Here is a 12,203-nt window from a genome sequence, read left to right on the forward strand (position 1 = left end):
TAAACTTTTTGGGGTTGTGTAGATAGCTCAGCAAAGCCACAGTTTGGCGATTTTGTCTTGCATGTAACACTGCAAAAGGCTTTGGTGAAACTTTAAAGCAAATGGGTTTTCTGCTGTATCAAGCTTAGTAAGCAGAAATTCTATTGAAGACTCTGTTTTAAGTAAGTCTGTATCTTCTGAGGAATCATTTCAACTGGTTGCAAAGTTTCACATAGCAATTCAAGTGTTTTCCAGTCATCGTCAGAGACAGCTTCAGTTAACAGTACTGCACATTGAGCATTTCGAATGCAATTTTTCAATTTCAAAAATCTCTCAATCATATAGAATGTGCTATCCCATCTAGTCTTGCAATCTAATATAAGTTTATATTCTTTCCCATTAAATTTTGCTTTAACAAAATTTTGTAATATGTCATTTTTGGTGGGTGATTTTCGAAAAAGCTTGCAAATTTTTCTGACTTTGTTAATAGTTTGTGCAATATTGGCCATTGGATTTAAGAAATAAATTAGCTCATCGGTAAAGTCGGTTTGATAAAGCATGCCTTGCTGTCTTTCTTCAACTTCTTCATCATCATCACTACTTTCTTCATTATTTTCATTTTCTTCATTGTCTTTGGGAGACTCAGAGACTGTGGCACCATAATTGATTGCTTTTTCATAAAGTACATCTATAACTGACAGATGTATACAATGGGCTATACATTGTTGATGATTAGGCATAATTTGCTTGCCAAACTTAATCATCACTGCTGCTGCTGCTCCATCGGTGGTGCAGGCAACAATATCCTCATCCAAGTTTTAACCAAATTCCTTCAAAGTCCATTCACAATTTGCTCAGTTCTTCTGCTATCAAGTAAACCATTAATCTCAATAAGACCTAACGACCAATGATTGTCTTTTGAATGCACATTTATATTCATATACCTTTTATTTCGTATAGACATATATTCGTCTAGAGTCAATGAATACCGTGCACCCAAAACCAATGAATTTTTGAAATGCTGAATGAGTTCTTCTTTCTTAGTTTTATAATAATTCAGAACCATATTTTTAATTCCATTCACTGAGACTGGTGGTAATTTATCGTATTAATTTATTTGAAGGTGAAGGCTTGATTGTATAAACTCACTCTTGGCAATTGAATTAAAAGAAAATCCATCTAAAGCAGCTAATTTTGAAATCTCTTCTTCCATAGATTTTTTAATGATAAAGTTTTCTAATGTTCTTACCATTTTTACGGGAGGTTCACTGTTATCTTGTTTAATGTCAATCTGATGCATTTTCTTTAAATGCAACATCAAAGATAATGTAGATCCTCCAGACAACTTCATTATCTTCTGACATTTCGAACATTGTGCTTCATCTTTGCTTTTTCGAGCAAAATAATTCCATACATTTGATTTCATCTTAGACATATTAAGAGTAATAAATATTAATTAGTAGGAATTTATATCACCGACAATTTTAAATAAAAATATTGAAGATAACACAGGCACAATACTATGCGTCACTCCCGCAAGCACTGAATAAAGAGTCTAAACGAGGCAAGTTTCAAAATTTTCACGAAAGAAATTTTTTATTTATTTACTTGCAATTTTTTTTTCCCCAATTAAATCTATTGTATTTTCAAAATTACATAAAAGCTAAATTTGGTGAAGCTGCTTTTTGGAGGACATTTGATCGCAAATTTAATAGGAATAAAGAAGCAAAAAACTTTCTACGATTGAAATTTGATGCAATATTCAGTGAATCTGTTTCTAGTGTGTAACCATCAATAATTCATGTTCCATAACTTGCCTGGCGAACAAGATAGATGGAACGGAGAAACGTTGAGCATTTTCTTTTATGCTATCACTCCGACTTACTCAGTCGTAAATGAGTACACCTGCATCATGCTATGATACAGGTGGGAAGATAAAAGGTGCCCCTCCAAGATTTGGGCCACTTGCTCACGAGATTCGTACCTAAACATAAAATAAAATAAAATAAAAAACATGTTTAAAACATAAAGCAGTTGAACGATCCAGACAAACAAACAAACAAAATAAAATGTGCATAACAAAAAACTATATTCGAGGGCTAACTAAAAAAATATTTGAATCCAGTTTTAGAAGCTCGGTTTCGGTTTTAACAACTCAATATGAAAAGCGGATTTAACCAGTTTGCAAGCCCTAATATGAACATTTCTGCATCTGTACACATATCTATACACAGTATTTTAATATTTTTTCTTTATAAAAATTCACAAAAAAATATTTTCAGTAATTTCACAAATATATTTCTAAAATTTATGGTGAAAGTACATATTAAATGTGCATATATTATCTCTTTGACATCGTTATCAAACCTGAAAAATTTGTCAAGAACAATTCCTCCACTGATCAAATTTCTTGCTTTGAGTTCTTCCCAAGATTTCTCAATATTTTGTAGTAGTTCATCCCTCTCATTACTGTTAATTGGCACAGCTGCCAATGCGCCATAAAAAAAAAAAAAACCAAACCAAACTGTTAATTGGCATTTTAGCAAAACCTGCTTTTGCTAAAATGCCAATTAAACCCAGAAACTTCATATCTGACTGTAAAGTACTTCATATGCAGTACTTTACATTTGTCAAGGTTAAACTTCAGCGGCCACCTCTCAGCACATCTGCTCAATTTTTCTAGATCCTGTTGCAGTAGTGTAATGTCATTAGTGTCATTAAAAACCCTGGCAACCTTCGTATTGTCTGCAAACTTAGACATTAAGCATGGTATACCTTCATTATAAAGGCCTCCATAGCCGAGTGGTCGGGAGCAGGAGTGCAGTAGCACACGCTCTTTGAGTAGACCGGGGTTCAAGCCCCTGACTGCTGAATATGGTCGATCTGCCAACCCGCAATGGACCAGCGTGGCAGATTATGGTCCATTTCCCTCAGCATGAATTGTTGAGGAGGCTTCCATCCTGCAGTGGGGAAAAAAAAAAAAAAGGCTGCAACAACACACCTTCATTATTATCATTACTAAGTAAAGAAAACAATGGACCAAACAGTGAACCCTGGTGTACTCTATTAATCACATTAGTCCACAAAGAGCAGTATCCATTGATTACCACTCTGTCTTCTTCCACTCATCCATCCCTTTATCTACAGCAGCAATTTGCCCTTAATGCCATACTGCTCCAATTTGTACAGTAGCCTTATGTACAGGAAAAAGAGTCCTCTGTAACAGTATAGTGGTTCTGTCACCTGTTGCTCATTTAGAAAGGTCTGAATTCCTATCTATGATTGAAGAAACTTTTAAAGTCCTTTTCATTAAAGGTTGTAGCTTGCTAATCTCAGGTGGAGGGACAGGGTTTCTTCCCATAAGTTATTCTGGGTTTTTCACAAAACGATGCAAAACAATTTAAGGCATTAATGCACCGAAAACCCTATACAATGGAAAAAGAACAAAACAATCACTCTTTAATAAATCTCTGATCACTTAAATCAGTGATAAATTTGCTTTTTACCATACAGAGCAGCATTTGTCTCCCAAAAATTATTTTTTTTATGTAGATGAAACAAAGCACCGGTTATTTTCAAAAAATGTGTAAACCATGTAATAGGATGTTAAAACTTGGAATACAGATTAACATTTTGTTGACTGAATATGTAGTTAAAGTTTTGACATAATATTACTTGAGCTGTACATTTTCTGCAAATTAACAATTTTTCTTTCAACCAGTGGCAGCTTGTAAATGGGTGGCAGGTTTCTGCAATATAGCACCAGTTTTTTTTTTTTTTTATCAAATGAAGTTGGTATGTAATTATAAATTATTTTAATTATTTAGTATATTCTTATACATTTCTTATATTCTACTGTAATTTCAAAATAAAGAAATATCTATTTCAACACAGGAGCAAACATGTTATTAACATGGCACATGCAATAATGTAATATTGGGGTCTCACATTGTTGGTGGCGCCTCCGTAGCCAGGTGGGAAGGAGCAGCAATGCATAGCACACGCTTCTTGATTAGACCGGGGTTCGAGCCTGTCACCACCAAATACGGAGGATGTGGAAAGGTCAGGGAATGACCACCGCATATCCCGGAGCAATATGGCCTTAGTTGCTAATGCTCCTAAAAACCAAACAACAAACAAACAACATTGTTGGTGTTGGATGTAATGAGCCTGCAAACTGAACATGGACACCTATGTTCAAACATTGTGCTTCATCTTTGCTTTTTCGAGCAAAATAATTCCATACATTTGACAATGGTATTTCCATATCCAGGGATTTGGTATCACTCATCAGAGCCACACACCTTGGTTGGGTTTCCAGAAAATTTAAAACTCAGGCACAATGAATTCATTGCTAGACGTCATGTTTTGTTGTGCCTTCACATAAATAAATGAGGAATTATGTGATTACAGCAACTTCATGAATACAGTTCAATTTTACATTTAAAAGCATTAACCTATAAGAACTGATTTTTGAAAGCTGAAACCAGGGGCAGTACAAGAAAGTGGTGGTTGCAACTTGCACTTTCTTATATCAATAAGACACTCCTGGTTTTAACTATTCCTTATCATTATAATTTTCAATTACAGTAATTATATCATATTGCAATTTTTTTTTGTTTAGTAAACAGATTAGTTTCAATATATTTTAGTATATTTCAACTGAACCCAAAATGGTTCTGCACCACTACTACAGTGAAATCAATGAAGCACTATAATAAAAATGGTAAATAATTTTTCACAGTTATTAATATTGGTAACACAGTACAGAAGTACCTAAGCTGCCGGCGCAATAATTGATTCTGTTCTTCAACTTCTCGTACTCTTTCTGCCAGTTTTGCTTCTCGCCTAGTAAATCCCAACAGATTATCGGATGAAACATCTAAAAAATATGAAATGCAATTAAAGGTAACAATTTTAAATAAATATTTATAAAAATATTTTATAAATACTTTATACTTTTTTAAATAGAATAATTCAATTCATCATGTATTCTAACAGTAGAATACAAATTCTGCAGGAGCAGAATTGCTTCATTATTATTTCTTTTAAATGATATAAATCAACATCTGATAAAATTGTAATGTCCAGGTATTAGTTTGTTAAAAAAAAAAATTGTGCTTAATCTACATATGCTGTCACATAATTGCATACTACAAGCCCTTTTTGTAGACACCAGTGGCCATAATACCATCTGTAATATCTTTCAATATTTAAGATAATCACTGATGAACTACTTTATATAATGCAAATGGTTTGTAAGACATGCATTACTAAATATTACACTAAACTAAATCATGCTGGAATAACAATCATATTTTAAAATATATCCAGAGGAATATAGAAATTAAAGAAATTAGAATTATCCAGAGAAATTAGAGAAATACACATTAATTAAAACAAACCTTCTTCTGTTGATGCAAGATATAACAGTAGCAAAGCTGGTATGGTACATACAACTAGAAATGCTGCGGTACTCAGCCTCCAGCGACGCATAATGCATTCACCTCGGCACAATCCGCTGTTTCCACGAGCCAGAGCTGCGACTACTTTCAGCATTCATGGGTCATATGGGCAACATTCATCTTTCCTGTAAATGCGGAAATGAGATGTGGGATTGGTAAAAATGCTTCAGTAAATGAAATAGATAAAAATTAATTAATACATACTTTCACAAAACAGCCAATTACAATTATCTTAATGTCATTTATAGCTAATTAAGCACATTTATCAGAGTCCAATAACTGGTTCTATTGCTCCCTTTTGAACAGTAATGAAAAGTCATCTGAGAGTAAAAAGAGCAGCAATTTCACACAAAGCATATCACACCCATTATAAATGGTTTTAATTAAGTCAGCGAAAAGAAGGCTTTAAATATACTTTGGCAACTGTAATAGTGAAAGTACTGCATGTAATTAACTCTGGTAGAAAAAGAAATATGATTGATGAGATAAGTGTCCTGTCATACAGAAAGCATTAAACTGACAAATGCATTACAAAAATTAACAGGCAAATATTTCTCCCATTAAAGATAACAACTTGAAGTTCTATCATAAATCAAAGAAAAAGAGGTTTTTGTTTTGTAAAAAAATAAAACAAAAACCATTCTTCAAATTGAATAGCAAACAGTTTTAGCAAATTAAACCAAATAGATAAGCAATAACATTTTCTAGTAACGCAATAAAACATACAATAACACAGCTAATGTGCATCAAAAGCCTGGGGCATCCTTGCTATATATGGCTAATACCAATACCAAAAGTGGTACATTACACTAAACCAAGTATATTTGGTACAAACTCAGATGAAAAGTGAACCTCATTTTGTAACTCAACATAAAAAAATTCCTTATTTTAATGACTCTCAATTTAACAGACTTTATAAATAACAGCACCCACTGAACCAGGCTTTCTGTGTATGTTGGTTTGTTGTTATTTGGTTTTTAGGAGCATTAGCAACTAAGGCCATATTGCTCCGGGGATATGCGGTGGTCATTCCCTGACCTTTCCGCATCCTCCATATTTGGTTACGGGCTCGAACCCCAGTCTAATCAAGAAGCATGTGCTACGCACTGCTGCTCCTGTGCACCTGGCTACGGAGGCACCGAGAGAGAGAGAGAGAGAGAGTGAGAGTCGGAAGTAGAAGGGAATCACCAAGAAAGAGAAGAATGATGATATCCAGTTAAGGACCCTGGGTGTGCCAAGTCCATACTCACCAGATGTGAGCCCCTGGGGTTAAATGACATGGCAAAAATTAAAGTGCTTCTAATCCACATAACAAGTAAGTGCAGTAAAATACAGTATTAATGTACAATGTAAAATACAGTATTATGTTCCAGGTAAAATAATGGAGTCACTGGTTAAAGGTGCATTGCAGGATCATCTAGACAAGACTGCAGCAATAATTCAGACACAGCATGGGTTTGTTAAGGGAAAGTCTTGTCTGACAAATTTGATTGGTTATTATGATGTGGTGACAAAGGAACTGGATGCAAAAAATAATTTTGATATCATATACTTGGATTTCAGGAAAGCTTTTGACACTGTTGCGCATGGAAGACTACTGTACAAATTGGAGCAGAATGGTATTAAGGGTAAGTTGCTACAATGGATAAAAGGATGGTTAAGTGGGAGAAGACAGAGGGTGGTAATCAATGGGTGCTGCTCTTCGTGGACTAATGTTATTAGTGGAGTCCCACAGGGTTCGGTGTTGGGTCCACTGTTGTTTTGTATATTTATCAATGATATTGATGAAGGTATATCAAGCTTAATGTCGAAGTTTGCAGATGACACGAAGGTTGGCAGGGTTGTTAATGACAGTCATGGCAGTGTGCTACTGCAACAGGATCTAGATAATTTGGGCAGATGGGCTAAGAAGTGGCAACTGAAGTTTAACCTTGACAAATGCAAAGTACTGCATATGGGTAGAAGTAACCCCAGAGAAACGTACCAACTGTGTGGTACTACACTTAAGGTGGTAGAAAATGAAAAAGACCTGGGAATAATTGTGCAGTCAGATATGAAGTTTTCTGAGCAATGCAGACAGGCTGCTAGGGCAGGTCATGGGGTTTTGTCAATGATATATAGGAATTTTGCTAGCAGGGAAAAGGAGGTGATTGTCCCTCTGTATAAGGCAATGGTCAGGCCACGCCTTGAGTACTGCGTACAGGTCTGGAGGCCTCATTTTAGGAAGGATGTAGATTTGCTTGAGCGTGTACAGAGAAGAGCAACACGATTGGTGAGGGGAATGAAGGGATCCTCTTACCAAGAGAGGCTTAAGTTCTGCAAATTGCAGTGGCTGGAGACTAGGCACCTGCGCGGTGATCTGATTGAGGTGTATAAGGCCTTGAATGGGTTGAGCACGCTGAATTCTGATGGGATCCTTCCACTTGTTCAGATTACCAACCTACGGGGACATAAGTTCAAATTAAGAAAGGATAGATGTAGAATAGATGTGCGGAAATTTGCCTTTAGCCAGCGGGTGGTTAATTGCTGGAACAAACTTCCATCTGTCGTTGTGGAAGTTGATAGGTTAAATAAATTTAAGGAGGAACTGGACAGGCATTTGGAGGGTATGGTGTGATTTTTTTTTTTTTTTTTTTTGGCTGATGCTGCATAAGCTCCTACACTTGCTTCCTTGCATCAAGTGCCACTACTACTACTACTACTACAACATTTAATGCTTTTTGTTTCAAAGTACAGTATTTTATCTTAACATTCTGGCAAATTTAGAGACTATATATATATTTCATTTGAGTTTAACAAATAATTGAATTTTGCAGACAAGCCTTACCCCCATAGAGTCTGTTAAACTGAGGTTTTAACTTCAAGTTTGTATTTTCAAACTTGAAAGATAAAAATATACTCCAGTATCTCACAAAATCTCGATACAACTTTTCCTCATCATCAGAATTTTGCAATGAAAATGACCCCTTACTCATTATTATACTTTTAGCTTTCTGTGAACCTATAATTTATTATCAGAGAAATCCCAATTAAATTGCAAGTTTAAGAGACAAATTTAGGAACCAATAAAATTGGCACAGAATGGAAAGGCAGAGAAATCCCATTAGCTGTGATGATTCTTGGATTTAGGTAGTCTGGGACTCTGGTACAAATATTTTTAGAGGCCCTAAAAAAAAAGAGTTACAGGGCCTGGACCAATAGCAATTGCACTGGTTTGCAGGACCTTATATGACCTGGAGCAATTACATCACTGCTCCCTAGTGAATCCAGCTTTATGGCAGGTATATGTTGTTTGTTTGGTTTTTAGGAGCATTAGGAACTAAGGCCATATTGCTCTGGGGATATGCAGTGGTCATTCCCTGACCTTTCCGCATCCTCCATATTTGGTGGTCACAGGCTTGAACCCCAGTCTAATCAAAAAGCGTGTGCTACACACTGCTGCTCCTGCCCCTGCCCCTGCCCACCTGGCTACAGAGGCACCTAAGGCAGGTATATAAGCTTTATTATATTATTTATATATAGTTGGTGTACCAAATAACCAAAATGGATTTTCACTTGTGATTGATATAAAATTGATATAAGATATTCAGGAAGTGCCAAACCTACTCCTCATGATACTTATAGTAGAATGCGATATTAATCAAAACCATAAAAATAGTTAATTAAAATAAAAATGATTATTGGGTACTTTAAAATTCATCAAAAAAGGTAGTGGATCATCACCTATATTTCATTTTGTCTTGTAATAGTGAAATAACCGATATAAAAAATATTAGTACAATCAGGCAAAAGGCCTAACAACAGACAGTCTTCTGACTGTCTGTTCGTATATCCTAATACTGTACTTTGCTCTAAATCAAGAGGACATCAAGCAGCAGTACCTTTAATATCACCTCTTAATTCTGCTGCCATTATTTTAATATTTAATATTTTAATTTTTCTCCTGCATGAAATTATGTGAAATAATATTTTCTCCTGTTTTCTAATTGATTATTTCCTTTGAGTACTATAAGTTTGAAATTTGAATTAATGTCTTAATTAATACAAAATTGTTAAAATAAATTTTACTAGAGGAATCCAAATTTTGTTATCATAAAAAATATGTATTTTAACACAAATTGAAGAGTGAGACAATCAAAAATAAACTACAATGACCATTTGTAATTTGCACAATGAAAATACAGAAGTGATATAATAACATCTGAAGCTGCTGAAATATCTTTTCATGGGTCTGTAAAATATTAACAATGATATCTAAAGATACAATTTTAATAATCCATAAAAAGAATAATCAGTCAAGATAAACATGCTCTATTTCACTGACTCTTAACTTTTAGAACCATGAACCAATGAGATGCCTGAAGTATATTAGTATATTTAGACCATGTGTAATTTAAGAAACAAACAAAAAAAAATAAAATGAAATAATAATAATAAATAAAAGTGAACAGATTCTTCTAAAAAGGAGTTGTATAAATATTTAGATGTAACTGATAAATGCAATTATTTTGTATTTTTTAAGATTGGTGCTTCATAAGTTTTTTAAAGTTCAATTATTTTTAAATGTGATGCATGAAATTGGCCTTGCACTCAGTAGCTACACTAAGCTAGCTACTCTTTATTAGTACTATGCCTGAATAGTCAAGTTTATGTTTTTTGAGAAAATTAGAAGCATTTGGTGGCCTTTGGGATGTATCACACCCCCCACTCTACAACATTAACCCATCTGTACTTTAAACCAAGTTGATGTTTATAACTTCTATGAATTTTGATAGTTACGACAGTCTTTCAGTTGATTTTTAATTCTCTTTCACAGACATTTTTCATTGTCAGCATGATGTCATTGACAAAAACTTTCATAAGAGGGAGAACAAAAAAAAAAATGGTCAAGTTGAATTATTTCATTCAGAAGGTGATATGAAGCTCATATAAATAAAAAGGCATCCAGAGGCAAAGAGGAAGAAATTGAAAAATCTAAAAATTATTTTGGCTTTTTCATATATCAGGAGTAAAAAATATTGCTAAAGAAGTGAAAAGTACAATAGGACTAAGATCAGAATGGCCAAATATAGATGCAAACACTAATATAATTTATATCTGAATATGTGAAATTCATCATTAATATTAATTTGTCTTTTGAAGGGAAATAAAAATGTTCCTAATAAATATTAATTTAGCATTTTTCCTAAAATTAATAAACAAAGGGTCTTTTATGTTTTTATTTGTAGACTGAATTTAAAACACCAATTGTATTTATTTTTTCAAAAGACTGTTACTTTGTATAAAATAATACAAAGTATAAAATAATAAAAGTATTCAAAAAAATGCTAGTATAAAATAATAATAGAAACTGTTTCAAAAAAAAAACAAAAAAAAAAGTTTCCTTGGCTTCAAAAATTTTAAAAGTAATCCAAAATAGATGGAACTCATAAAAACTTTAATATTTCATCTTTAAATGGATAAAACTTCTTGGGGCATAAAATGTATCACTTTAATGCTGTTTTCCCACCTAATTGATGCCAAGACAATAAAAGAGTGAATTAGATTTTATAAAGCACACAATTATAAGTTCGGTTTTTTTTTTTTTTTTTTTTTAAAGCAAATAAGTTCTTTTTTTTTTTTAAGCAAATAAGCTCGGGTTTTTTTTTTTTTTTTTTTTTTTTTCAAGCAAATAAGGTGGTTTTTTTTTTTTTCACTAGCAAATGATTTTTTTTTGTTTGTTTGAGAGTTAAATATTTGAGATCCCTCTTGTGTTGAGGCTCACTGCTTTGAACCGAAAAATATAATTATTAATTTTTTACTTAATTTTTTTATTAATTTTTTAAACTATAAACCAAATTACTTAAAATTCAATTATACTCTTCTGATTCATGCACTTTTTATTTCGAGCTATTCTTGGATTTCACTTGGTTTTACTGATGAAATTCATACTAATGTTTTTCGAGGGCTATGGTACATTCTGGACGGTAGTGTTCGTTAACGATCCCCATGGGCGAATAGGTCTTACACCTTTACAACATCCCAGGGAACCATAACTAGCAACTGACAGCAATGCGTACGCCATTGTTTAGAATTCACGGAGCCCTAGAGATCATAAACCGTAATTGAGCCAACTCTGCCTGCTAGCATTATAACATGACAACCAACTTTACAATTCCCCCAGCTATTCGAGAGGAAGGTAGGATTTGAGGACCCACATGAGGATATCTCCAAAGTATGTCAAAATCATGTGCTTTCGTACTGTATACGAATGAGATTCCCCGTTCTTCATCATCTCACAACTGCAAATCACAAGCGCCGACAAACGCCATGCACATCAGCAGTCTAGTGCCAGCGCACTGCTATAATTGTGGTCAATGTGCCAGGGGATAAGTAAATAAAAAATATATTTTCTGTTTATACTCGGAGAGAGAGCCACACTGGGTCAATAATTCTTATCTCCAGAACTCTGTCTTGGAGCCAATTTTACGTAATGTGACCCCTGATTAAAAACTTCATAATAAAAGTACTGTATCGGATAAATACAAGAGCCATGTTTGATAGCTGCCATCTTGCAACCTCATTCTTGCAAATTAGTGAACTATTCCCTTCTGGGTTATTTGGTAAATGGATTCCAAATAAAATAGATCCCATTATTGATAGCAGCCATCTCCCGCTCCATTGGTTCCTTCCCCCCACCCAATCGTATGGAGTTATTTTAAATTAAACTCAAAAATTCATTTCAATAAATTCGCTAGTGTGCATTGTCCATTTGGAACA

The 12,203-nt window shown here is 33.9% G+C and overlaps 1 protein-coding gene across 1 annotated transcript in view; it reads right to left on the reverse strand.

Moving 5' to 3' along the window:
- Nucleotides 1–12,203, reverse strand: part of LOC150082146 (xylosyl- and glucuronyltransferase LARGE1-like) — a 137,060-nt gene that overhangs the window by 105,908 nt on the left and 18,949 nt on the right. Inside the window, exons 2-3 of the mRNA XM_090380011.1 lie at nucleotides 5,385–5,569; nucleotides 4,756–4,861 (exon numbers count right to left, since the gene is read on the reverse strand). Coding sequence (XP_090236137.1) covers nucleotides 4,756–4,861; nucleotides 5,385–5,538 — 260 coding nt within the window. The 5' untranslated portion in view covers nucleotides 5,539–5,569. The remainder of the gene's footprint in view (nucleotides 1–4,755; nucleotides 4,862–5,384; nucleotides 5,570–12,203) is intronic.

This window comes from Mastigoproctus giganteus, chromosome 8, assembly GCF_048544385.1.
Source record: "Mastigoproctus giganteus isolate SK-2022 chromosome 8, ASM4854438v1, whole genome shotgun sequence".
Taxonomy (NCBI): Eukaryota; Metazoa; Arthropoda; class Arachnida; order Uropygi; family Thelyphonidae; genus Mastigoproctus; species Mastigoproctus giganteus.